Consider the following 27,917-nt stretch of genomic DNA (forward strand, 5'->3'; position numbering starts at 1 on the left):
GACTTATTGTCAGCAAATTGAAAACCATTAGTTGAGACATTTTTTGTCATTTTTTGTGTACATTCATATTAAACCACATGTCTTTGTTTTCTTGTCTGTACATAGTCGAATCACTGGTCACTGGGAGGGCAGTACGGGATCTATTTTAAAATGAGCATTTTAGCATGGTTACAACAATCGGTACTGTTAAGTTGGTCTACTCAAAGTCAAGTAAATATTTGTTAACCAGTTATAGTATATATATGGCTGTAAATCACGCAATGTTGGTTGTACATTAAGTACACAAAGGTCAGACAAGTGTTTACGCGACGGATCTTCCCGCAATATCTTCCCCTCAGAGAACCGGCCGTGTTAGCCAATCAGAGACCTCGTTTCATCCCAGGTACCCGGATGTACCCGTAGGGCAATTACCTACGTCATTGTTCACCGCCGGACACCCGCTGGAAATAAGGAATGGATTTACAACCGCTATTAACGTATTCATAACAGATTCCAGGTGAGTGCGTTGTTGATTTTAAGATCGAGCGGAACTCAGACTGTGCACCAGTGATATTTTAGAAGGCCTGTGCCGCGGAGATTTGTCGTAGTAACCTTACACCGGTTCTCTGTCATGTCTGGAGACACCAGCGCAGTGAGCACACACAGCCGCCGGTGTCGAGCCCCTCCTTTCTCGGCTAGATAGACGTCTTGTTACCCGTTCCCGCCCGTTATTATCCCATTTACTTCGAAGTGTAAACAGAAAACTGGTGTTTTGCGTTGGTGGAATATGGTTAAATTATCTCTCGTCACGTCAGTTGGCTTCCATCGTGCGCAGCTAGCTAGCTCCGCTAGCATCAACACTGCCGCACGTAGCTAACGTTAGCTAGCGCCGTCGGTTGGTTAGCTAGCCGACGTTAACGTTACGTTTCCATGGCGCTCGTGACTCCTGGAGTCACTCGCTCTTCACCGGTCCGTCTATTCTACTCATCGGCAGGGCAGGTGTGCTTTTATTGGGAGTTCTGTCTCCCGGGCGGGCCGGCGGAGGTGTGATGCGTGTGTTCGGTGTGGCTTTGCGCCGCTGCGTGGTAGAGGCCCGGCGGCCGTCTGTTAGCCGACGTGAGGCGGTCTGCCGGAGCAGGTGGGAGGGGACAGCTGTGGGTTGTAAAGGCGCTTCCGACTGCGACGGTTCCTCCTGTCGAGGGGTTTGAACCGACGTTTGTACCGTTTCCCCGGTAACCTCAGCAGAAGAAAATATATAGTGTGTTTTTTTTTCCTGACGTTTGTTTTAAATAAAATGTCACTACGTATATTTTATTTTCCTATCATCAAGGTCGGACATTTAATCGAAACTTTTTTTGTATTTCCAGAGCATAGTTGAATATATTTCAGTCATTTTAGTAATCTCCTGTGTTTTAATTGTAACCAGTATTTAAGGCAGATAGATTTAACGCTGATTATGCCCCCAATTAACGTTAGTTTAGAAAGTTAAAATCTGCTATTCAGTTGCTGCCACATCCGTGAAAAAATGCTTTCTTGTTTCATATTATCTGTTATGGTTATTTTTCGTCTATTGCAATGTATTTATATGACTGTTTTGAGTGATTTCCGTCAAACTTTATTTCCGATAATACTATGGCCATTGCATTGTTCGATTGTAACCTTAATTGTAGTGTACAACTACGTGTAACGCAACATTCCAAATGAAGCACACTCCACATTTAACTCAATCCGTGTTTTCAGCAGCCATCCATGTCTCTGCCCCACCCACAGCAATGAACAATGACCATAGTTGACAGAGCTTCAGAAAAGTCTGACCACGAGTCAGTCGGGTGTAAGCGCTCTCCCTTCACCAGTGGAGACGTGGGGATGGACGGCAGCTGTTCCAGCAGCTGGGCGATGGGTCCCTCCATGTCCGGCGACTCTCCGAGGCTGAAGTCCGCTGGAGGCTGCCTGGGCCCAACGCCCGGGGCCGCAGTCTACAACAGCACACCCTCCTCGGGGGACCGGCCCAAGGAGCAAGGTGGGGATTTCGCTAGATTTGTTTTTGTAGTGTCTTCTGTTAGCTTGTTGAAGACAATACATCATACCTTTTTTTCTTTATCCCCTCATATGGAAGAGTTCGCTATGTCGCCAAGCAGTACCATCTGACACGAATTTGAAACGCACACAAATGGTCAAAATTCTTCTTCCCATATTAGAATTGCGGATGTACACATATGTAACAAAGACCGAGCTTCACTAATGGAGCCAAGCTATTTGCTGCGGTGACGATGTGGCACAACCGGTTTTGTGGACGTGTCGCGTCGCTGCAAGCCGGTTTTCAAGAGAAAGCATGATCAGTCCCTCGTATTGTTGTTGGTGTTTTGTTATAAAGAGCAACTGCTCGACTATTTTTAGCTGAAACAAAAGCGAAAGTCTTTTCTTCTTCAGCTTGTTTTACAGACGCACTCAGTATTCACTGTCATGTCACTATGTATTTACATAGAGTACTGTTTGCTGTGTGTGTTCACAGTAATGAGTGGTGGTGATGGCATTGAGTCGCCCCAGAAGGTGCTTTTCCTTCAAGAGCGGCTCAACCTAAAGTGGACTCAGGTTCACCGCATTGGTGCAGGCCTGCAGAACATGGGGAACACCTGCTTTCTCAACTCAGCCCTGCAGTGTCTCACTTACACACCTCCTTTTACTAACTATTTGCTGACTCGGGAGCACTCCAAAACATGTAAGTTACTGTATCACAATGCTTCTTTGGTGCAAGGATGCTATTGTGTAACTGTACAGTCAATCAATAATTATCACATCAATCTTGTATCTATGAGCTGCCTTCTGGTCTGAGTCATGTCTTTCTCATCAATGGTTTGTTCATCTGCTGCAGGTCACGAGCCGGGGTTCTGTATGATGTGCACCATGCAAAACCATATCATTCAGGTTTTTGCAAACTCTGGAAACGTCATTAAGCCCATTGGTGTGCTGAATGAGCTCAAAAGTAAGTGGTTATCTGTTGAGAAAAACACTGAATTTGCACATGTTTACCTGAAATGAGTGACAGGAGGTGCTGTTTACCCTTTTTCATTTTGGAGGGAAAAGCATTGTGGGGGTTTATTGTGTGAACCTTGTGCAAGTGTGATTATCATAAAGCAACATCTTGCATGTTTTACTGTTTTGTTTCTTTCCCTCTCAGGGATTGCTAAGCACTTCCGCTATGGAAGCCAGGAGGATGCCCACGAGTTCCTGCGGTACACAGTGGACTCTATGCAAAAGTCCTGCTTACCTGGAACCAAGTGAGTGTCATACATTTCCAAAACTGTGCAAAGTTTAGTAGAATTAATCGTTTTTGGTTTTAAGATCGACCACTCAATACGAAGGCTAAATCTAGCATTAAAGCTATGCAACGTTGAAATATTCATGTTTTTCTAGTGTATTCAAGTGTGTAGAGCTTTGTTATGTACCCATACAAAGCTACGTGCATGTTTAATAGATACTCTAGCCACTACGCTCTCAGGGGACTGATGGATTGGAGGAACCTCAAGTATCAGGTCAATTCTTAATCTGTACCAACAGGTGGCCACTCATCTAATTACTCTTGCTCTAATTCTCCCTCTTCTCTCTTTGTGGCAGATTGGACCGGCAAACGCAGGCAACCACTTTCATCCATCAGGTATTTGGCGGCTACCTTCGGTCCAGAGGTACGTTAGAAGTGTTGATTTTGTTTTTTTGATTCGACTCTTCTACATCAAACTGATGTTTTCCTGAACTAATACATACTTTTTTTTCTTTTTTTCAGTTAAATGTTTAAACTGCAAAGCAGTCTCTGATACATTCGACCCTTTTCTAGATATTACTCTGGAAATTAAGGTAAAGAATGAATCCCATGTGGATCTGATATGCTTTTGTTTTGCGATATACTGCACAAGTTATTTTTCTGTCACAATAACTACTTTGGTTGGATGTGTTTTGTCTCAGGAATACTTGCTAAAAGCAATATTCTTTCTCACTTTACGATAATTGAATATGGTTGAAAAAATTATGATATAAATGCATACGTTTTTAATCACAATCATTTTAATCACTGAATATTTAGATATTCGAATTAGAAAGGGAAAAAAATCATCTCAATAAAAACATTCAGTTGGAATTAAAACACAACCACAACAGCAGATAAAATACTCTTCGTGACAGATAACGTGATTATTGTTGTTGTTGTTATCATGTGGCAGGCAGTGTAACAAGCCAATAATTCATGTTTGTCTCCATGCAGACGGCTCCCAGTGTCTCCAAGGCTCTGGAGCAGTTCGTCAAGCCTGAACAGCTGGATGGAGAAAATGCCTACAAATGCACCAAGTGAGTCGTTTTAAACAATAAAGGAAAGACTTCTTCATATGTGTTCCACAGCTAACCGACTCAACGCTACTTTCCATCAGGTGCAAAAAAATGGTCACGGCCTCCAAGAGATTCACCATCCACCGCAGTTCAAATGTGCTCACCCTCTCACTCAAACGCTTTGCAAACTTCAGTGGAGGCAAAATCACAAAGGTACTGAGACATGTGTGAAGTACAACATCCAGAACTCAATCGATCCTCAATCCTTGGTATTAATCGGCTGTGGTTTGGTCATCAGGATGTGAAATATCCAGAGTTCCTGGACCTGCGGCCCTTCACGTCTCAGTCTCAAGGGGAGCCCCTGGTCTACGGGCTGTATGCTGTGCTCGTCCACTCGGGATTCAGCTGTCACGCTGGACACTACTTCTGCTACGTTAAGGTACCGGCCCCCTGTGGACCATGCGGAGTACACATGTCCATGTTTGTCGTCCCAGCAGTTCCTCCAACTACGGTTGTTGTTGTTGTTATTAACAATAACTGTGGAAATGGAATCTTCTTTTTGTTGAACCTGTCAACTCTTGTGTGTTGTGTTCCAGGCCAGCAATGGGCAGTGGTATCAGATGAACGACTCGTCCGTGTCAGTCAGCGACATCCGCTCCGTCCTCAACCAGCAGGCCTACGTCCTTTTCTACGTCAAGTGAGTAAAACATCCGTTTAAATGAAACTTAAGAGATTGAACAATGTCGTTATGAGCTCTACCATTAATCATTTGCACCCGTTCACCCTGGTGATGTCTCTAGGTCCCGTGAAGTGAAACGAGCAGGCGACTACAGCCACATGAGCCATAACCCAGGCGTCCCTGGTCAGTCTTCTCCACGGCCGGTGGTGATACCACGGATCAACATGGGCTTCATAGGTCCACAGCTGCCCCCACACATGACCAAGGTACTGCAGGCTCGCTAACGGTTAAACACTGGGGATCGGTCTCAGTGGATATTCATCCATTTAGGTTACGTATCCAATGTTTGACCTCGATGCTCAAAACGTGTCCTCGTGTACTTTTCGTCTCCTCAGCGCAATCTCCACCTTAATGGGAATGGATCTCTGAGGGACTATCCCACCAACTCCAAGCCCAGCACCAGTGTTGTGGGCAAACCTAACCACGGACCGGCCTCTTCCTCTTCTTCCATCTCCAACTCAATCAGCCGGCCCACAATGATCCCGGACCACGACAAGCGCCAGAAACTTTCCTTCTTCATTGGACAAGGCAAACTGAACCGCCCGTTGTCCTCGTCTTCGTCGTCCTCGTCCTCCTCTCACAGCCAGCCGTCCTCTGCCAGCAGCAGCTGCTCCTCCAGCTCTTTATCCTCCTCACAGTCTACCTCAGACGTTCGCTTCGTTCCACGTCAGCTTCACCACGGTAACGGCGTGTCCCGCAGTAACGGGGATCACCACACGGGAGGGAACGGAGCGTCCTTCTTGGTGCCGTACGGCCAAGAGTCTTCGGAGGAATCGGACCAGGAGAACTGTGGCTCTCTGGCGGCGTCCCACTTTAATGGCAACAAGCGAACGGGAGCCGCCTTTGACCAATCCGCTCGAGCCACCAATGGACTGTCAGGAGCGCACCACCATGGCAACGGATTAAACGGGCCAACCAATGGCGTCTCCGAACCCAGTCAGAACGGACACCACTATGAACACCACAAAGTGAACGGACACAACCCCCCCGATAAAGTAAATGAAATGCTCCTGTGTTCTGGCTCTCTCTTCGTGGTATACTGGTAACTGCAGTTTTATTGTATGAATTGCTTTATTATAGACGTGTAATGGCTTGTTTTTGCTCCTCAGGCTGTGACTCCTGTTGCTGCTAATGGACTAGACCGTGAGCACAGTCAAACAAGGTAGGATAAGCAAAACAACCATTTTAATTAATCTCATAGTGTACAGACACAAGGATAATACAAACACATATTCAAATGCTCCATTTTGTTTGTCTCTACAGTGAAGAGGCGCATAATTCCTCCTCATCCAAGGCCAGTCCTTCTCAGAGTGTCCACCCTGCGTCCAGTGAAAGTCACCTCCTCTCCCCTCCGGACACGAGGGCTAACGACGTGTCTGAACCCCTCCCTCGGGATGCAGCGTCCTCTGCCGTTAGCGCTCCGCCCGCCGCTACTCCAACAAAGACCCACCCCGTCTCGTCTAAAGAGGCCGCTTCCCCCGCGGCTCGCCGTTGCGACCCTACGACCTTCTCCATCACGCCGGACTGCTCCCAAAAAAACGACGGGGTCTCTGCAGCGCCACAGAAGGTCTGCAGCGGTGGGGAGGAAGCGAGAGATTCACCACCGACCTGCAATGCGTCCGCAGGAGCTGAAAGACGCAGAGATTCTGATTCCAAGGAAAAACACCGGTCCAAGCCCAGTTCAATAGGCAAAGAAGAGCGCGAGAGAGACCGATCGCACGCTGACCGGGACAGAGACCGGGACAGACCCTACAGGGACCGGAGTCACAGGCGGGACCCCAGAGACCACCACCACCAGCGGCCGTACCAGCAGCGCTTTCCTCCTCACAGCCGCCCCTACAGGGACCGGGAGTCCGAGCGCAGCCTCCAGCACTCGAGGGAGCGCGACCGATGCTCCAATCATTACCACCACTCTCACAGCCGCCGCTACAAAGAGGAGCGGGACCGGAGGGGACACGGCTGCCCCCCCAGGGAGAGGTCTCACGATCGAGGGAGGTGGCGGCCAGACAGCAGGGACAGGAGCAGCGCCGGAGAGAGGGGCCGCTATCCGTCAAAAGAAGAGCCTGAAACCTCCACAAAGTCCAAGGGCTCGCCCACTCAGGCCCGTCGCTCCACGTCCCAATCGGCTGATCCTCAGAGGGAGGAGAGCTCCGAGGCGCGGCGCTCCAGAAAACACAAAAAGAGCAAGAAAAAGAAGAAGTCGAGGGATAAGGACCGGCGCCGTGACAGCGGGTGAGTGACTCCTTTTGTATTTGAGGGAGGAACCCCAACTTCTTTTTCATAGTCTATAGATTTAAGCGATGATTCAGTTTTGGATCATTATGGAACAATCGTGGTGTGTTTCCTGTCCATAGAAGCTCCGAAGTGGATTCAGACCGAGCCAATGAAACGAAGAAGAGGAGGAAAAAGAAGAAGCGGGCGCGGAGCGGCGAGCCGCGCGGCCTGGGAGCAGCTCGCCGCCAGAGCAGCAGAAGCAGCGAGGAGAAGGAGAGCCGCAAGCGTCGCCACGACGACGCCAAGGAGGCTCAGCGCGGCCGCGTGTTTCTGCCAGAGAAGCGGCGGTGCACCGACTACACGGGTCCGCTCTCCGCCACCAACGGTTCAAGCCACCACCATCTCAACGGACACAGAGCCACTGGAGGCTCCCCCCCTCCCAAGTCGGCCTCACAGACCCCCCACGCGTGGAAATAACGGCGTGCAGCTGGTCCTTCGGGTGGGCTTTAGAACAGTGGCTGCAGGTATTTATGCTCCACGCTATGCAAACAGATGTATGGGGGCCTCTTCTCATTTCACATTTTAACAGCAGCAGAGAAATGACATAAAGGACTTTTCTTTCGACGTGGTGCTTCTTTGTTGGGGTCATATTGTATTTTTACCACAAAAAAAGTGTTTTAAGTGTTAAGAGCTCTTTTTTCTTTTTCTAGGGCACATTCATTTGCCTCAATTCTCCTAAAGCGTTAGTAAGAAAACGATAAACATTTATGATGAAGAATATTAATATATACTCTAATGAACTCTGCTTGGAGCTTGAACATGTCAACTGCTGCTCAGTGGAACTCAGGACTTGAACACTTGTTAAAATCCTTGGGGGATTTCCACCTGCTTCAAACCCGAAGGAGGCTAAAGGGAAACACGTTGCCAAGGAGACGGTTTAAGATGTCACCGTATCTACGGCTGTCTTTGAGTTCTTCCTGTGATCCCACTGGGAGCGGATGAACGGATGAATGAGAAACCTCGTTAACCTGGACCGACTTGAGGACATTTCCCAGCTCTTTGTTTTTAATTTGGTTTGCATCGCTGCTCTGAAGCCGAAGATTCACCTTTTCACAGATACAAAGGTTTCGTTCCTCTGGATCATGCCTCTCACCTCTTTATTTTATTTTTAAACATTTAAAAGACATGTGTTCTGGCTGTGGACCATTTGAGTTTTTAATGAAAAATACAGTTCTAGCGTGATAAAAATACTGTGAATTTAATTTGAACTGTACTATCAGTTACTTTTATACGTAAAATCCTGTATCAGGGTTATCTGTAGATGTTTTACTTTACTTGTTTTTAGAAACATTCATCTTCGATTTGACCTTTTTAACTTTAGACAGAAGTCAAACTGCTGTTGTACCTTTTTAGTTTAGCATGTCAGAATTTATACAATGTATAAAGGTAGAAGCCTTAAAATACATTTGTGAAAGTCAGAAATTGTAATTTGTTCTTTGACTTTGTTTACAAGCTGCGTTGAAATGAATGAAAAATGGAGGTTGATTTGACTGACGAGTTGTCAGGCATTTTAGCAAAGCTCCTGTCTGCCTTTTGTGTAATATATTAGGAATCGAGTGATTGTATCGGAGTTAAATCTTTTTGTAGATACAAAGCGTGTGCACTGACACCGACGACACTCTCCTGTATCCCACCTTTCTTTGTGTTGACGCTCCACGTTTCATCCACGACAACCAAAGACCGCTCGAGCGCTCCTTACGCTGCTTCTCAGCATTTTATTCAGAGGGTTTCCCCCAAATCTGAGATGGAGTCCCGTTTAAATCTGATGATGGAGGCGGCTGCCTTGTCCTTCATTTCCCAGCCGCTTTCCCAATAACAAAGTCCTTCTTCCACTAATGTAAAGATGTTGAACTCAAAATGTGAACGGGTATAGGCTACGGCTAACATGACTTACATGCTACATAAACACAAGAAAGCAAGATGAAACGCTATGTACATTATATTCTATACATGCATAATGTAAACCGGGGGGCTTTCTTTTGTTAAATTAAGAAAATAAATTCAAAAAGATGAACTTCAACACGGAGGTGGATTTTCAATACATAAGAAGATGACAACGCGTCACATGGTCACCACACCGGGGGTGCATGTGTGTACAATCAGACCAGCTGATTCTAACATCTCAAGTTACAAAACGTTGTTGTTCTTGTATCTTCTGCTGAAGATAAAACGCCAACTGTCCCCTTGGAGGACATGAGGACTGATCTACTTCCTTGTTTGTCCAGCAGGGGGCGATGTCGTCACAGCCACACTAAGCAAAGTCCCCCCCCCCATTGGTTCAGTCATGGCTTCAGTCCTCATTCGTTTGGCTCATTAAAGGGTTGTTGTTGTTGTTGTTGGAGGCGGTGCTGGTCATTTCTTATTGGCTATCCTCCGCTTCCTGGTGGCCAGCATGTCGTAGAAAGGATCCCTGCTGATGCTCGCTCTGCACAGACGAGAGGGACCAACGCGACGCTTTAAATGCGTTTGTATACAAAAAGGAGAAAAACACCCACACGTGATGCCTTCAACATCCACTATGGAATAAAGTCAATAATACGAGTATTAACTCCATTAATAGCCAATGTGAAAGGTCCAGTTATTCTAAGCATGTTGGGTTGCTGTAAACTCATCAAACCGTATTATCCTTGTCTTTCACTTGTGTCATTTTTATCTTGAAACCTCTTAAAAGCGCTGAAGCATCTCTGCCCCACCCCCCTCCTTCTAATCACTTTAACTGTGCCCACCCTCAACAAGATTTACAGTAACCTGCACAAAGAAACCTCACTTTCATTTAATGGAAAGAGCGAATGTCAATGCTAAGTGTATTTTTCGATGTAATTAGAGTTTGGAAGCATTGTGTAATAAGATCTGCTATTGATCGCATCTCTGCAGTGTGACCGAAGCTGATTGGGGGCCTATTTACTGCTGCACCTCCCCTCTTCTTCCTGCTTAACACGGTTACAAACCAGGTGTAAGGGCTGCCAAAACACCTCTCAGTCCCTGACTAGGTGTGTGTGAAGTGATCTGATCCAGCAGAGCAGAAATCACATGTTATCTGTGCAGAAGTGTGAGAAACAGGAGTCACATTTAGTCACCAGTGTGTGTGTGTGTCTGGGCGTATTTGTGCAGGTCTGCACATTTCTGATTAGTGTGTGTGTGTGTGTGTGTGGGGGGGGGGGGGCGGTGGCTAAGTGCCTCCTCGGCGTAAATGGAGCCACGCTAACTCGGCGTCTCTTACTTGATGGATTTGATCCACTCCTCCTTCTCCTCCGGCGTGGGGGCCGATATCCTGTACACCACGTGGTTGCCCTCGACAACCCGCCCGTCCGCCTCCGTCTTGCAGGCCTTGATCACCTGACCTTTGTGGCCGGGGTTGTAGAGCTCGAAGCAGTTCTGGGCAAGCGGGAGAAAACAAAGAACATTGCTGATGATTTCTGTATGAATTTAAATTGCAAAGAGAGACGGAGTCTGATCCGGTTCTTACAGGCTTCCGGGGCTCGTCCACCTCTCGGATGCTGAGGTTCTCCAGAGGAATAATCCCCCGAGGTTCTTTATCCTGGAAACACACACACACACACACACACACACACACACACACACACACACACTGCGTCAACACATCACACGTTCAGGTGATGCCCCAAAAGGAATAATTCTGCTTCCCTCGCTGGCATCAGATCAGAGTCCACCTCCTACGCAAACATCACTGGTTCCATGGTGGTTCCACCATCTCCAAAGATCCAACGTCACAGACATACGAGGAGACAAACTACTACAGTCTCAAGAGGGGGGGGGGGGGGTTATGCTCCCTCCATTCTCCAGCCACTGTTTTTGAGTCTGTGGGGCCAGATGTGAGGGAGGGAGGGTGATCCTAGAGGGACAGCCATGTGTCCTGCCTGTCATCTTCCTACTAATGAGGGGGCACAGCAGGGGGGGGAAGTGCCCTGGGACAGATGCTCACATCTGTGTGCGTGTGCCTGCCTTTTTTGGAGTGTTTGTACCCCCACTGCAGTGTGTGTGTGTGTGTGGGGGGGGGGGGGGATTGGTAGAAATGGGGTGAAGCGTGGGTTGACAGGGAGCGGGTCGGGGGAGGGTGGTGGGGGGGACTTGGCTTGCGGCTTAGCGGTGCCAGATGTGTGCCGTAGACTTTGCAGATGTTTCCTCTGATGCCTGGTGTCAGTTATTGGATTTCAGTCGGAGAGCATTCCACATGGAAGGAAGAGCCCTTTTTTCTATCTATTTCATATTGATTCCCACATCAGCTGTTTTTTTTTTCTTCAATGATCTAAAATCTATTGATTGAGAAATCTGCTTATTTGCATTGTAAAATAAACAGCGAGCAGCACAAAGAGAACCCTGACATGAAGAAACAAGGATTTCTGGCTTTAAGGGCGATTCGGTGCTGTCTGAGCGCGATGGCTTCACGTCACGTGAGTTTTCGCCGCAACCGGTGAAGAACCGGGATCCGGCGCGTTCTGACCCACGAGAGCACACGGGTCGGCCCACTTACCGTTGTGTATTCAAAGTAATAGAGGCAGTTGTCGGTGAGGATGAACCAGCGTCTCTTCCACGTCTTCACCCGGCCGCCTGCGGACAACAGAACGTGGTGTTTGAGTTCCGGCTCAGGAGGTCAACCTGCAGGAGACCTCGGCTCCACGTCTGGTTCTGATCGTCAATCAGAGGCCCCTCCCAGCCGCGGGGCTCTGCAGGGCTCGTTCAACCCCCCGACCAGTACCCCCCCCCCCCCCCCCCCCCCCCCCCGACACGTGACTCCCCTGGTCTGAACAGAAGAAGGAACCAATGGAACGAGTCAATAAGAGGCAGATTCTCCTGGATCAGATTAAAGAAGATTATTGGGATTATTGGATTTTCTGGTAATTACGTCGTCAGTGATGTCATTTACATTTGTAATCCAAAAGCCACAAAGGGTCTGATGTCATGTGACTGGAGCACAAAGCAGCCGTTACTGATGTAATACAAATGTAATGTTGGCTTGACCCAGATACTCCATACTGCTAAAGTAACATCACAAATCTCTAGTTGATTATTTATGGCAAATCTTTACTGTCGAGATGCACTCGCTGCATTTAACTCATTGAAAAGTAATGAGGATTTAAAATATGGTTCAAGCGATATAGAAAGATTCCTTTGGACCGAATTTTTCACTTCACCCTAAAACCTGACATTCATCCTGGGTTTCTGCTCCAGGAGCTTCCATGTTTCCCAAAGCAGGCCCAGAGACGACGTCATCATTTGAATCAATGAACAGGATAAACTGGGGGGAGCCACCCAGTCATTTCCAGTCAGTGGGACGCGTCTGACGTCCTCGCATGCAGAAGATACACATTCATCATCATCATCATCATCTATCTGGTGTGAACACTAACAACCCGGCATGCGCGTGTGGGTTGGCGTGCTGAACGCTTTGCTGGGACACAGAACCCGAGGTGATGCCATGCTGTTGGACACGTGACGGACTCATCGATGGCGGTGACATGTGATCTGCAGGCGGCGCAGCGACTCGTCGCCTTTCACCACCACCACCACAAAAAAAAAAAAAACGTCTCTCACAAAGCAGGCACTGAGCTGGACTCACTAATCGGGGGGGGGGGGGGGGAAGAGATGGACTTGAAATGAAGTGGCAGAGAGCAGCTAATGAGACGGAGAGCACACTAAGAGAAGAAGCAGCAGCGTGGGGTTCTGAGGAGCAAAAGGGACGACACCAGGGTCTCCTCTGTGTCCCTGCATGGACAGCTGGGGGGGGGGGGGCATCAAAGGCTACATTGAGTTGAGCTAAATTAAAAACAATTTATAAGTAGGGAGTGTTTCAAACTGACCACAAACTATTTGCTTATGACTACATCGTACTTCCTTTTGGATTTGGCTATCAGGGCACATGCTGCTGATAAAAGAAAGCAGGACGATAAAGAATGTGCACTGTGGTTGTACGAGGTCTTTTCGGGTCGAGTCCCCCCCCCCCCCCCCCCCCCCACCCCCCGCCTCATCGGAGCTCAGCAGGAGGCATGCAGCCTGGAATCAGAGCCCACTGAGCTCCTCCTTGCTTTGAGCCAGATAACCCATCACCTCACAGTGCTGCTCTTATTAGCCCCCACCCGGACACAATGAGCCAAACCAATGGAGGGTCTTGCATGTTCAGGGGCCCGGTGTGCTGAGGAGATAATGGCCAGAGCAGGGGCGCTGAGATGGGGGGAAGGAGGAAGGAGGGTCACCTACCTCCTAACACAGATAGTTAAGAAGACGGCCATCACAGAACAGAATGAGAGAACAGAACAAGTTCAGAGAAAAGGAGCGTGGAGCAAAAGACAGAAGGACAACGAGCACAAAGATCACGATGGCGCTCACTGGAGGAGGAGCATGCTGTCAGTGAGAGGAGAGGAAGCAGGAGACCAAGAGGAGGCGTCACGAGGTGAAAGAGGAGAAGCCGTTCCTTGGGTGGACCTCCTAGCAACCATCAAGACAAGGTCGACAAGTTCTGCGTCCCCCCCCCCCCCCCGAGATGTGTCAACCTCCAAGATGGCCTCCACAGAGCTCCTCGTAAACCAGTTACAAACAACGACTCCCCACCAGGAACATTTCTAATGATGGAAATCAACACGATCAAAGGTGACTTTAAATGAACGCACCGAGCTTCAGGAGCCAGCCTTCTCTGTCGGGGTTGAAGAACGTGTGCGTCAGGTCGTTGCCGTCATCTTCTGGGATTTTGAAGGGTTCGTTTTTGATGCTGTCGTAGAGGTTCTGCAGACAGGTAGGGGGTATCATGGGGGTATCATGGGAAGTGCCTCACGTGTAAGTGAGTCGTCGCGGCCACAAACAACGAGAGCGATCCTCACCCTGAGGAGCTCCTCTGGAAGATCTCCCCCTTCGTTGATGCCCCTGTTCATGGAGATGAAGCGCTCCACGGGGGGCTTGTCCCTGACGTTGGGGTTATGGAGGCTGGTGTTCAGCATGATAATAGCAAATGACAGCACGTAGCAGGTATCTGAGACAACAAGAAGGGAATTATATAGTACACAGTCCAGTTTTTTCCTATTATTTACTTCATATAATTAGACAGTTGACTGAATTGTATTTATTTATCCCGTTTCAGTGTATAACAAGGTGTCATCGGCATATAAGTGATATTTTGGGGTAATTTCTTCCATATTTTGGCAATAAGATAGAAAAGTGAGTCGTAACTAATTGAAAGTGTAGAATCTTCTTATTGACTCGCCAGAAAAGACAAAGGTGCTTTTCCCTTCCCTCTTTTCTAGTGCATGTATATTTAAGAGAGGGGGGGGGGTAGTAGTAGTGAGGCAGTGGATGCTTTAAATGAATCATTCATCCCACTCTGTCTGCCTCCTCTCACTGATGCACTTTGTGCCGCGCTGCCTATTGTCTGCCCGCAACAAATTGACCAATAAAAAAAATAATTTAAAAAGCAGTGCAATCCGGAGCGAGAGCAGCTGCTCGGAGCGACGGGAACGTCCTCAAGAACCCAAAGTGCCAGATGAAGCACACAGAGAGACGTGGGAGGCTCGGTGCACTTGTGGATCAAAGACTGCTGCTTTATTTCGTGACTCATACGTGCTAAAACACGCGTGTCTAACAACCTTCTTTGCAGCACATCTTGTAGCATCCGAGTCGACTGAACCCCCCGCTGAGCAACGCTCTCACACACGACCTCTTTCATTATTCAGTGACTGTAGTTGGAGGCGTTGTTTATCACAAGAGTGTGGTTCAGTCGTCCTAAATAATGGATGTCCCCGTGTTTGTTGATGGTTGTTTACTCTGAACTCATCTTCACGTAATCTGTTTAATCCCCTTTAAGCTTTAGTTACAGAAAATCTAATGGCTTACTGTATGAAATGCATTTTAAAAAAAACACAGCCTGCGACTCAATGCATCCTGCAGCCACTTTGGGCACATCACGTTAAATCGTTTCAGCACGCTGCCCTCATGCATGGCGGTTGTGGAGGTGAAGGGGAACGTGTGTGGAGGGGGGGGGGCTGCAGCTCTGACCTGTGGACTGGAAGACCCCCGGGTTGCACTGGCAGTAGCGCGAGGCGAACGCTTCCATCATGCGGTCGATCTTCTGGGCTTCGCCCGGCAGGCGGAAACTCCACAGGAACTGGCTGCAATTCAGAGGGAGACGGGGGGGGGGGGTTTCATTTGAGACCCTTGGGGGGGGGGGGGGGGGGGGGCACTGCTGTCATAACTTTCTTTCTGCTCACCGTAGCGCTTGGACGAGGTTGAGGTCTGCAAACTCATGCAGCTCCACGAAAGCCTGCAGCACCTTGATGTTGAAGTCGTCCCTGGTGGGAGACAAATACACACGAGGCAATATATGAATATACGACGTTCAATATCACTCCATACCCGAGCAGGTCATTTTAAGTCTAAAGAGAACAGACAGCTCTAAAAACAACGTGAACCCAGATGACAGGAAGGTCAACATCTGCTCTCAAGGAGATGAAGGATTTTGTGATCCGGGTTACGGTGGATCCATAGAAGAAGAACTTCACAGACTCCTTCCTCTCCGTTTGGGGATCATTTGCAGAAGGGACATCGAACATAAAACATGTGCGTGATTGCTACGAGTACAACAAACAAAGCTGACGTTCACATCCATCTCCTATGGTAAGTCCTCCTTCCTCCTCCTCCTCCATCCTCCCGTTTGCCCCTGTCTTCATGTCCCTCCCCACTCCGCATGTAATGACAGGTTCCTGCTCCCTGCATAAGCTCCATTAGCGCTAATTACTGAGCATAAACCCTCCGTCTGCGTTTAGTGGGATTTTCCCCGTGTAGGTGGCCTATCGGCAACAAGAGGAGTCCCCAGAGCCCCCCCCCTCAACCCCCAACCCCTCGACTTTCAGATTCATTAACGTGTGTGTGCTTCTCGACTGTCTGTTCATCAACCAGCACGTGTACTGAGACCCACTGGATCTCCATCCAGGGTCTCATGTCTTTCTCTAGTCACAGAGGACCGGCTCGGTCTGGGAGACGTCTCACCGCTCCCCCAGGTAGTCTCCGATGACGGTCTTGTTGAGGCCCTCGCCTTTGTAGAGGAACTGAGCGATGTCCTCCGGCGTGTGTTGGAGCAGGTCGTTCTCCAGCAGGAACTGGATTCCCTGAGGACCAACACACACTGCATGATGCAACACTCGCCAGGCCAGAACCAGATGGTTCCTCTTAGGGACACACGGTACCTTCTTTGGGTCCATGTTGAACTTCTTCCTGCCCATGGCGATCTGTTTGTTTCTCTGCGATGATTTACTAGAACACAGAAGCATTTATTTTGGGTATTAATCTGTTTCTATTATGCAGGAACATTATATTAAAACAACTTGTTTCATGCAGCTGTCTGGTCCTTATCTTCTATGTCCGGGCTCAGCCTACATGTCCCTAATCCAACTGGCTTCAACGTGCAAATCCAAAACTCCCTTTGAAACCGCCTTTATTTGCATACATAGTCTAATGCACACTCCCGCCTTTCAAAGAATATCCCTGAACTAAATGTATTCCTCATTTAGGAAAACATCAAATCAACAGAACGCTGCTTTGGCGTCATCGGCTTAAAGACGTTTTTGTCTTAATAGGTGTACTTTTAACATTTAAATCCACTGAGTGCTTGAAAGTCCTTCACAAACCCTCAGTGATGCGTTGGAGATGAACACAAACTACAACTTGCGTTACTCACGTTTCTCCGACACACGTCAGCTGCTCGATCTCCGTCATCACCTCTGCTATCTCCAACTTCAGCTTCTGAGAGGAAAGAGCCACAGGGTTGGTTCGTTTCTGTGCATTGAACCTGCTAAATGCAGTGCAGGTCCGTCATGTGCAGCATGCAAATAGCCGGGGCAGATGGAAGGCAAATGAACAGGTGAGGAGTAACTGACAGGGACTGTTCTCCCCAGTTTAACATTAAAAACCACGCGACGGCTATCGGAACAGCTTCAATAATCGGTTATTGAAAAGAGGATGAAGCTCAAACGTGTTTGAATATCACACTCGTGCGTCCAGACACACACACACCTCAATGTCGTCGAGCAGCTCCCTCTTCCTGCGTCGGATGTTTGACAGCTCGTCCCTCTCCTCCAGGGACAGGTCCTCAGGAACTGGAACATGTGAAGGAGACAAAAACACAGCAGACCTTTAACGCCCGTCACGTGTTCCTGTCGATGGGCCAGAGGAAGCCAGGAGGCCCTTCACTATGCCACTGGAAGGACTTCCCGACGTCTATTAATAAAAACAATCCGGATTAAGTTTTCTTTCATTAAAAATTAATTTGCTAATTTAACACGGCGTGCAACATTGATTCTGCCCCCCCCCCCCTCAGGGCAAAAAGGAAGGACGATAAGTTGCTTTCTGTTCAACTTTTTCCGTCCTCCCAAGCACATTGTGTTCCTAAAAAAAAGGAAAAAAAAACTCATCTCTCTGCATCACAAAGATGCTCCTTCATTAAGACGGCTTAGAGGCAGAAAAAAACCAAATCCCTCAACGGGAAAGTGTCTCCTGTCCCAGTGGCAGCTTTGTGCCTCCATGCTGCTGCAGGAGAGAGAGAAACACAGAAAACGGCTCGTTTTCCCTCGCAGGCGGAAACGGCTCCAATTAGAGGAAAAAACAAGGTCGCTTTTAATCCAACTGACTGTGAAGGCGTTTGGTTGAGGGGGGGGGGGGGGGGGGCTCACACCGACTCTGGGACTAAAGGGGCTTCGGATCCTCGTTATGTGATCCTGCAACGAGGCTCAGGTGCAGCTGCAGAAACAGCTGTGGGGATCAATACGCACAATGAAAGCAGAGGTGTTCGTTAGCGTTTCCTCACAGAACGCGGCATGAAATTACACCAGTTCTTCTACTTGAACTAAACACGTGAGTAATAGTTGTGAAATACTATCTTGCAGTTAGATAAGACGATTAATACCTTTCATATATATATAAGAACACATATGTTGCTCAGTGGAGGAAGGACGTGCATTAGCTAATGGAGATTATAATCCTGATTCATTGCCAATCTAACGAAAAGCAGAGGATGCTCCTTTTTATAAAATCCTGCCAACATACATGTCAGAGCTTTGCTGTTGTCTTTAACACAAAGATCTCTATTTTATGATATACGTGTCTTTCAAACCAATTATGTTTGATAATAGAAAGGGCCATGAAACCAGTGTCAATGTAGAGCAACTCTTCCACCGGTCACCTGACGAACACACCTCCCCCCTTTGACCCTGTGTGACTCACTCAGGAAATGAGTTTAGTGCCTCCGGTGCTCGGGGGGGCTGCTCTTCACCTCCACGTCGCCTCTGACCCTCAAATAATCAGCGGACCTCAGCAGCGTCGCAGGGCGACAGTGAGCCGGCTGGTTTTTGGTGGAACTTATTTAAAATTTCTGTGCGAGGAAATTAAGACTAAATTCCATCTGAAGACAAACGTGCCGGTTGGAAGCTCAGAGGTCCGTTGCATGGAGAAGTTCCAACACGTGCACCACAGAACAAGAGGCTCCAGTAATCCCCCCCCCCTGAAACAAAATCCCTCAAAACCTACTTTAAGGGGTAAATCCCCTGCTGCTCTTCACACCCAAAACCAACAACAGTCCCCAGCCTCCCAGTGAAACCAGAGGCTTTGATGGCACTCAAACTGATGCTCACATCGGGTCACACATCGACCCGCTGAAGCCCGTTGTTGGAGTGGACGGAGGGAGGGGGGGGCAAATAAACCAGACTCAAAGGCCTCCTCGAGGTGATAACTGCAGCCTTCACAGCAGCGACGAGGTTCTCGAGGCACACGGAGAATCTGGAGGATTTGAGATCCACTCGCTTTGGACCAGATAATTTGGCGGCTGTAACGTCTTTTCAAGTGGATGAGCTCATAAAGTATAACCCTGTTACCCCGGTTGGCCCTTTGGCCCAGTAGGTCACACGCGGGAACCCCCCGCCCCCCCGCCGCCGCCGGCCCAAATCCCTCCAGCTGCAGACCAATAAGCACTCAGACAGACAGACGTGTGCACGGAGACGCACACTCGAGCGCAAACACGCGCTTACAACAGACGCCTTTAATCCCCCCCCCCCCCACCCCCACCCCCACCCCCCCGCTGCGTGAGTCTGTCACAGCGGAGGCGGGCTGTACAGTGCGACGGCGTTTACACAGATGTTGATGTCTGGCCCTTGTTGGTGCGGATGTCTGCCGGGGCCACGAGGCACGAGCGGTGTGAAGTCTGCACGAAGGTCACCATGCAGGCGGTGAAAGGCCGCGCCCCCCCCCCCCCCCCCTCCCCCCCCAACGGGGAGTCTACGTGCACGTGCAATAAGCCGCGCTAGCGTGCCGCCGCGTAGCACGAAGCTGAGACTTCAGAGCGACAAAAACAAAACATGGGTCCTGGTAAATGGTTCGTATTTCTGTTCCAGAACAGAACGGAACCTTCCAGTGTTTTGCTGAATCACTGTTGAGCTCAGAGTGAAACAACAACAACATTTAGTGTTGAAACCGTGCATCGGTGGCCCGTTCAGTAAGAGTTCAGCAGAGAGATTTGGGGAGTTATTCTAGTTTTTTAGAGCCCTCGCGCTGATTGCTCTGTTTAATCTGCAGCGGAGGGAGGGGCCTCCTGCTGTGATTGCATTTGTGCGAGCAGGGGGGGGGGGGGTCCGCACACAATGTCCTGCTTATATCGCAAATCTGCTCGGCATCAGCGCCGTGTCAATATTACATTGGGTGAGCAGAGAGTGTGTGTGGGGGGGGGGCCTCCGCTGCCATATGCTGGTTGCCAAAGAAACCGTAATCTGATGATTTCATCGGTCCTGAGAACGGATTAGATGGACGGCGTTTGTTCTTCCGGCGCCGCCGGGCAGGATGAGCACGGCCCGAGTGGCTCGCTCTCCTCTCGCTGCGTCATCAAACCGCTGAGCGAGCGGCGTCCTGATGAGCGAGCGGCGTCCTGATGAGCGGCGCGGACGCAACGCGACAGCGGCCTTTGACACGCGTGTTTGAGGCACCGTTCCCTGACAGAGACCCGCTGTTGCCTCCTGCGGGGGGAGTCGGGTGATTGACAGGAAGCAGAGATGAACCAACGCCTTGTCCGACGCCAACGCGCTCCCACCCCGTTACCGTGGGGGAGAGATATCCGTCTTGGGGGGACGCAAGAACGGCGGCGTGGAGGAGGGGCAACGCGCTGTCTGTCTCTGACGGTGTGCAGCCAGCGGGGCGAGGCTCCCCGATCGCACTCAGAATGACACCGGAGCGACCTTTGACCCCCCCCCCCCCCGACGTTTAAAACGGTTTGTCTCAGTTGGGTTTGAGTTCACTGCAGTTGAATGTGGGGAAGCCTCCCCAGTGTCTCTCTCTCTGTGGGTTTGTGTGTTTGTATCTGGGTGCACGTGGTGTTCTGTGTAGTACGTTTAATCTTCTAATGTTGTACCACAAAAACCCAATAATCTTGGCAGTCAAAATGAATTTTTCCAAATCTCCCCGTTAAGCCTGGAAGCGACACAGCCAGTCAATCCAAGCGATTTCTCAGAGTACATTTCACCACATTTTCTGGCATCTGTGTCAACACACAACAAGACAAAACATTAATTTAAATCTACTCTGCGTCTTTGTGCCCGGAGGGGGGCAGCTAGGTGGATAAAACAGATGTGACGTATGGAGGGCTTTCACAGAAAAGACAAGGTGTGTTGCTTGAGACACACAAACCACCAGCAGCCAGGTGAACTTAACTTCAGACTGGAAACCGAGGAGAAGCTTCGGTTTGGAAAGGTAACCAAAGCCGCTGAGAAATAGCCGGTTTCTTCATCAACTCAACAAATATTAAGTGTTAACAAACAGGCTTCTTGTTCATGTGACCAGTTCTTTTTCTTTCTTTTTGCCAAATGAAATGTGCATTTTACATATAAGCAGACCTCCCATGCGATGCATCTGCAGGGAGACACTAATGAAGCACTGAGATGCAGATGGCTGCTCCCTGACGTCCTCGCCCTGCAGCCGCCACCAGGGCCGTGGCCTCCTCACCCGCTAGCCCCCCCCCCACAACCAACCACTGGTGCTGGATCTTCTTTTTTACAAGTGGAGATATTTCCAATCAGAAACGTGATACAGCAGCACACGATGTGTGTGCCCCGTTAAAAAGGCCTTCACAGGCAGCACAGCAGTCAGACGCCATTTGTTATGTCAGCATTCAGTCGGATGCTGATGGAAGAATTGAAGGAAAGGCCTTTCCCGAACCACCTCCCCCCCCCCCCCGGTGAGTGTTGACTGACACGGCGAGGTCATCGAGACGTCCATTAACAAATGTCTCAGGCCGCCTGGCGACGCAAAGGTCGGCGGTTCGAATCCTGGCTGTCGTCCCCCCCCCCCATGCGCCTCGTTGAAGTGTCACCTGACCTCTAACTGCTCCCCCGGTCAAAAAGGAGAAACCATGGGTTAAAAACGCAATGTCAGCGGCTTTGGATAAAAAACGACATGTAACGTGACGTCTGAACCCACAAACACAAGGCGTGTTACTCGGCCCTGACAGGGCTCTTTATTTCTTTATTTCAAAAGGGGAATTCTATTCATTTAATGCCCCGGACTAGGGGCTCTAAAGAGGAGCCCAAACCCAGGGCCTCCATCCAGCCTTTCCACTCCTGCTTCTGTGTTCTTTCCATTTCTCCATCCAGCTTCACGATGCCGCTAAAAATAAACACGACGAGCAACGAAAACACCGAATTTCGAGAGCCTGTTTCTGATTTTCCTCCATTTTGAGGCCAGGCCCCGTCTGCTCTGTGGCGAGTTAACGGGACGGAGAAGCGCCAGCTGTGATTAGCGAGCGCTGTAAACGGGTTCTAGTGAATCCCACGCTGACGCCCCTTTGTTTCACTGTGGGGGGGGGGGGGGGACTTTAGCTCAGCAACGTGGGTGGAGGTCCGTCTGCCCCGTTGCATCACCGCCATTACTTCTAAAGACGTCCCTTTCTGCAGCGACAGGCTGTCCGTTATTCTGCTAACGGTCCCTCGGTTCAGGCCCCCCCCACTTCGGGGGCCCCCGGCTAATCAGTCACTGATCGCCAAAACGGAGCCCCCCCCACACAAGCTGTTTCTGCCTTGTGGGGGCCTTAGCTGTTCATTGAACACTTGTGTTAATCCTAAACAGGCGGAACAAACCACACACACACACACGCATGCCGCGTAGTGTGCGTGCACACTGCAACGTGCACACGTGTGAGGCCAGAAGGCAGACGTGGTGTTGGCATGCAAAAACTGATTAGACACATATCTGACACGCTGCAGACTGGTCCCGGTTCTGAACTACTGGGTTATCTTAGTAGGTTTGTTTCTATTTGAATGAGGTTTGCTGTAAACGGGACTCCAGCCGTGACCGATTTAGCACGCTGTGATCACGCAGCGTGCATCACCGTGTGCATGTGAACAATGTTAAGTGATCGAGAGAGCGAGAGGCAGCGAACATGAACTCTTAATTACTTTAACGTTTATGGTAAGTTATTTTAATAAGTGGCTCACATGCTCCGTGACGCCGGTTGCATGTTTCCAGTTAGACGTGCTCTGTGACATCCTGTCACATGTCCCAGTGACCCGTAGCTGTGCCTTTGTCCGGCCTCACATGGCGGATGGAACATGTGATGAACAGAGAAGATTGGGAAGTTTTCTTAGAATTTGGTACTAAAGGAAACCTCAGTGGGTCACCAGATGTCCGGGACCCTTCCCGCGGACATACAGCGTTTTTTATCAGAATTTAACCAAATACGATTCAAACGTGCAGAAGCTTCAGGTGGACCTGAATTAACCAGATGTGTCTCTCGCTGTTTAACTGGCGAGGCGTTATCAGCGCACTGAGCTTTGTTTCCGCCACACTTCCTCCAGCCCTCGAGGCGGTTTGGATTATCTGCTCTGAAGCAAACATATCATATAATAATAATAATAATAAGCTGCAGCCGCCATGTGTGCAGTAATCCTGGCTGGACGTGCAGCCAGTGGCGTATCCAGAACATTTTTACTGGGGTGGCCAAGATGGGACACAAAGCTAGTGTGGGGTGGCCATGGTAGACGGCGCTGTCCCCATTTAACAGAACCTATATACAATCCGTTACATATACATAAACTATTGTAACAAAAACCAAACAAATCTTAACTCCAAACAAAGTATATACTATGAAGTAATGTAATGTAAACCTTTAAACTCTCATGAACAATAGAGGATTCTAATAATAGTAACAGTGCAATAGAGGTAGCTAGTTCTTGCTTTTGCTCATTCTGCTGCTACAAAATGCTTTCACAAAGGGCCAAGACCACAAGACAAGACTTAAAGTCCAATGCAATGCCACCAGACCAAATATAACTAAAGGGTTAAGGTGCTTCTTCATAATGTGACTTGTGAAAATTGTACATAAAAACAGTTGTAACATAAACCAAGCAAACCTTAACAACACAAAAACAAGACCATTAGACACATTCTGGGTTCATCCATCTTATCAGATGAATTTGCCTGTTTTCGGCAAGTTCGGCATTCCACTTTGCTGTTTCCTTTGCAAAAGCCTCCTTGTCTGGTGGAGTTCATGACTGACTGAGATCTTCAGAGTCACTTTCATAAATGTCTCCCAGGCGAAAGACTGCTTCCTCTTGAAGGAAACATCTGCTTTTGGGGTCCAAAGCTTGTATTCCTCTCATTATTTCACAGTTGTCTTTGGAGAAGCGCCTGTCTAACTCTTCTAAGTATGGTGTCCACAATGAGGTAGAAGATCGTCCTCCTAAAGGAATCCTTGTCACCTTCGTTACATTTGTGCTGACCCAACGTAGAGGTTATGACAGACCCACCAAGTCAGGAATTTGAAAAACAAACACCCTCAGTCTTCAGTCCAGAAAACAGCGTTTCATATTTCATGGCGGTATCCTAATAATTAAAAAATATAAAATGCTAACGTTCAACGCTTAACTCGGTTTGCAGGCTGCTAAGCTAGCCAGCTAGTGCAGTTTGACTTTTAGCTGCTACTTAGTGCTGGATAAAAGTTTTCCTACACATTCAGAGGGAACAACGATATAACTAAACATTAAATGACCATACCTCTCAATGGACAGATTCCGGCGTTTGTATCGTTGTTGTGTCGTCGCTGTAGTAAACTGTGACCGTCCTCGTGCTTCACGGACCAGCGGCAGGTGCAGCCCAATCATCTCATGGGTCACGTGACCTGCGTGGTCAAACGTCCGCTGAACAGAAGTCAGCTCTCACAGCCTCAGTACGACCATTACTGCGTCAGTTAAAAATGTAAAACTGACCCTAAATCAGTTGTTCAGCTGTCGTCATTGATTGACAGCATTTCTCTTGTTTCTTGTGTTGACGAACTTGACCAGCTACCTATCAGATCTGGGGTGGCCACAGGGGTGGCCAATGAGCTTTCAGGGGTGGCCACGGACGCCATTCATTCAGACTCCTCACACAGCCGTGACCCCATGTGACATCACAACCTCCACCTGGTGCCACTCACTCAGGGCACTCCCTCATCGGCCCTGAAAGCACATCTGTTCTATTCCGGATCATCGACCTAATAATAACGTGTCCATCTCATCTACTTCGTCTCCACTGTGAGACTCAAACATCTGCACTGGGACCCTTTGTGTTGCTTTGTTGTAACAGGACCTGCGGAGTGTCCTCCTTGTCCAAGACACTATGATATCTTATCATTTTCCACCGGTTTAGAGGCTTCAAACAGCGCGACCAGATAGCGAGAGCAACTTCAAAGCCCTGCAGCAAGACATCAAACAGATGTGCATGCGTTGCCTGTTTTCCGTGCGCGTTTGTGTGCGTGTGAGTGCAAGCGCGACTTCAGCTTCACAGCGAGAGAAGAGCCTTCAGCACCTGAGGACCAAACGGGCCGCAACGAGATCTTATTGAATCATGACACCCCGCCTCTCAAATACCTCCATGCGTCGTCTCCTCGTCACGCACACACACACACACACACGCGCGCGCACGCACGCACATCCATCCCGTTCGTCCCTCCGTGCACGCGGGGCGGCAGAGGAAGGGGACCCGATGCTGAAGACACGCTTACCGTGGTCGTCTTCTTCCATGGTGTCTCTCCGGAGGGGTGGGGGGGTGGAGGTGTCTGATCAGAGGGGGGGGGGGGGGGTTCACGGGCTTCTCTCGTCGCTTTCCCCCGCTGACAGGCGGCCCACAAACACACCGATCCACCGGGCTGAGGCGGGAGAAGAAGGAGGAGAGCCGCGGAGAAGCTGCGAGGGGCTATTTCAGAGAGCTTCTCCCTCTCTGCTCCATCCTCAGCTGTCTGCGTCCACACGAGCCGCACCGCGTCAGCGGCGACGTCATCAAGCCCCGCCCCCTGACAATAGAACCGCCCCACACACACACACACACACACATTGAACGCGTTGAAGCCTACAAATAAAACCAGAAAGAACCCAGTAGGAATAATGATGGTACCAATGGTGGAGGAATTATTTCAAAGTAAAAAGAAATGTTACATATGAATCCTCATGTCTTATGTGTATTAATGTTGCAGCTGGTGGAGGTGGAACTTCAACTAAGTTCATGTTCGTTCTGCCCTCAACAATATACAACACAAGGGACTGAGGGACACGTCAAGAATCGGCCTTATCTTTCTTTTGACCACACAGTTGTTCAGTAGATCCATCAGCATCTTAGAGACTTTCAGCCCGTGTTTAGTTCCTCTTTGAGGTCGGGGGTCATGCTCCTTGAGTGCAGTCAGGGGTTAAACTCTTTAATCAATGACGTGAAGGGAAACATGTGAGGGGCACCTCTGCTTTTATTGCAGATCTAATCTCCTTTACCTCTGGAGGGTCACATTGTGTAACTCTCCGTGGTGATTTTCTCCGTCTTTTATTCCCACATTTGGAGAACAAACAGGACACCTCTGAAGGCCTGCGGGCGAAGCTTCCCGGCCGTCCCTGCCCAGATGACCTCACGCCTCACCGAGGCTTTTCCAGGGAAGATCCCGGCCACGCCAGCGGCGCTGCAGGGTCGAGGGCCCGGCCCAGCTCGTGGTCGGAAGGAAGGGCGTTGTGCCAAGGACGTATTGTACAGCGATACACGAGGACAATGGAAGAAAGTTAGAGAAAAGGAAGTGATAAGACCCCTCCCCCGCCCTCTCTCACACACACACACACGTCAAAGTGTGACCGTCTGCAGCTCAAAGAGACGGTTACGGTTAAATTACCTTTAAGTATCGATTAGCTCAACCTCAAAGAAGAGAGTCAGCCTTGTGTTCTGGTCACATGCTCCTGATACAAAAGCTGCTCTCTGCTGGGTACATACATCTTTCTTGTGTTTCCTCAAACATACGTCTGTCTGCCTCTAATGGTCTACTATGAGCACACCGTGACACCAAGCTCCTCAGATAGGACATTAATGGTTCCCTATGTTTTTTTGCTCCAGGGATGAACAAATACTGACTGCACTGTGTTGGTGGTCGCAGCTCGTTTGCAGCATGATCCCATGGATTCCCGCCTGCAGCCAGACACCAACCATCTCTATCAAGAAGCTCACCCACACCCCGTACTTGACATGTCTGCCGTTTTTTCTCCCCGAAGAGCTCAGTACAGTGTGTTTTGTGTGGGGGGGGGGGGAAGCGAGGGACGTCACTTTTGGGAACGATGGTGTGTTGAGTGCAGACGTCCGGAGCGGCACAGGAAGAGGCTCAGTTTCCAGTTTTCAGTGGAACCAAAAAAGGGCGCAGTCCAGCGAGCTGTCACTACGCCGTAATGCAGTTAGTTCCCATAAAATCAACGAAACGCTGGAGTTGATCCACCCGCTGGTCACAATGCGCGCAGTGTTTGGTTGGATGAGGGGACCTTTAAAAGTGCAGCCGACACCGCGGCCCCTTCATGACAGAACGGAACATGCGACATTCAGCCTCTGCTCCATGGGAGCAGGAGAGCAGCGAGGTCTTCTCCCCTCTCTCACAATGCTTCAGGTGCAGCGAAGAGCAAATTACAACAATTCATCAAAAACGGGGAGAAAAGCGGTCATCGAGTCCACGGAGAGACACGAGCAGCACGCATGCAAAACCTCCACTCTTGTCACAGGCTTCTCTTTTGCCTCAATTTAACAATTCCTCTTAAATTTGGCTTTTTTTTCTCTCTCCTCCAAACAGGCTGATCCACATTTTTGTAGCCTGAAGGTTTGAATACCTGAACAATATGATAAAGATGTTGTGCACAGCAGCTTCAGATTATTTGTCATCACAAGTAACCGGATTTATTTAGATGTCTTCAATGTATTCAGTGTCTCAACAGCCTTCACGTGTGTCGGTGGTGACGTAGGAGGAGAAATAACATGCTTCGTTTGTCTGGACTCGGTGGCGGTCAGCACCTCACGGAACAGATCCGATCGAGTGTGTTTGCAGAGATGACTCATGGTCGAATGCAATGGGACCACACAGGAGAAGTCCTCTGTCACCTGATGACTAAAGCCCTGCAAATGCTGCAAGTCATTGCTTATGCAGTCAGGCCTCTAGTTCAATGGCTGCTACACAGCTGCCTTTTGTAGTTTTGTGCATCCATCCATGTTACCTTCTGTCTTTCTTTGACATAAAAAGCACTGATATGGTAGCATATTAACAGATTTGCATTGGCCCAACGGAGAAGTTCTCTCAGAATCAATCGGATGC

At 49.1% G+C, this 27,917-nt stretch overlaps 2 protein-coding genes across 3 annotated transcripts; one reads left to right on the forward strand and one right to left on the reverse strand.

Moving 5' to 3' along the window:
* Positions 1-41: 41 nt before the first annotated feature.
* usp42 (ubiquitin specific peptidase 42) lies at positions 42-8,682 on the forward strand. Its single transcript, XM_037464516.2, has 16 exons — positions 42-496; positions 1,750-1,999; positions 2,492-2,698; positions 2,852-2,962; positions 3,158-3,257; positions 3,595-3,662; positions 3,761-3,831; positions 4,235-4,317; positions 4,398-4,509; positions 4,595-4,735; positions 4,893-4,993; positions 5,097-5,241; positions 5,371-6,030; positions 6,145-6,197; positions 6,299-7,267; positions 7,390-8,682. Exons 2-16 carry the CDS (start codon positions 1,759-1,761, stop codon positions 7,724-7,726), a joined length of 3,399 nt encoding a protein of 1,132 aa, XP_037320413.2. The 5' UTR covers positions 42-496; positions 1,750-1,758; the 3' UTR covers positions 7,727-8,682.
* Positions 8,683-9,271: 589 nt separating this feature from the next.
* Positions 9,272-25,586, reverse strand: LOC119213321 (cytohesin-3). Of its 2 annotated transcripts, none has more exons than XM_037464555.2 (13): positions 25,323-25,586; positions 17,324-17,406; positions 16,989-17,053; positions 16,498-16,564; positions 16,301-16,419; positions 15,523-15,603; positions 15,311-15,423; positions 14,143-14,291; positions 13,936-14,047; positions 11,802-11,878; positions 10,776-10,847; positions 10,530-10,684; positions 9,272-9,734 (listed from the first exon to the last, which is right to left on the reverse strand). In XM_037464555.2, the coding sequence occupies exons 1-13, from the start codon at positions 25,339-25,341 to the stop codon at positions 9,662-9,664; spliced, it is 1,185 nt and encodes a 394-aa protein (XP_037320452.1). In that variant the 5' UTR covers positions 25,342-25,586; the 3' UTR covers positions 9,272-9,661. The 2 variants fall into 2 exon arrangements, with proteins under 2 accessions (XP_037320452.1, XP_062416013.1); XM_062560029.1 differs by lacking the exon at positions 25,323-25,586 and adding an exon at positions 24,335-24,430.
* Positions 25,587-27,917: the final 2,331 nt, after the last annotated feature.

The sequence above is a fragment of the Pungitius pungitius genome, chromosome 21 (genome assembly GCF_949316345.1).
Source record: "Pungitius pungitius chromosome 21, fPunPun2.1, whole genome shotgun sequence".
Taxonomy (NCBI): domain Eukaryota; kingdom Metazoa; phylum Chordata; class Actinopteri; order Perciformes; family Gasterosteidae; genus Pungitius; species Pungitius pungitius.

Coding starts and splice junctions, on each gene's coding strand:
- usp42 (XM_037464516.2), top strand. CDS start 1,759: ATGACCATAGTTGACAGAGCTTCAGAAAAGTCTGACCACGAGTCAGTC. Junction 3,258..3,594: donor TCCTGCTTACCTGGAACCAA/GTGAGTGTCATA, acceptor TCTTTGTGGCAG/ATTGGACCGGCAAACGCAGG. Junction 6,031..6,144: donor GACACAACCCCCCCGATAAA/GTAAATGAAATG, acceptor TTTGCTCCTCAG/GCTGTGACTCCTGTTGCTGC.
- LOC119213321 (XM_037464555.2), bottom strand. Junction 17,054..17,323: donor AGCTGCTCGACGACATTGAG/GTGTGTGTGTGT, acceptor CTTTCCTCTCAG/AAGCTGAAGTTGGAGATAGC. Junction 10,848..11,801: donor ATTACTTTGAATACACAACG/GTAAGTGGGCCG, acceptor GTGTGTTTCCAG/GATAAAGAACCTCGGGGGAT.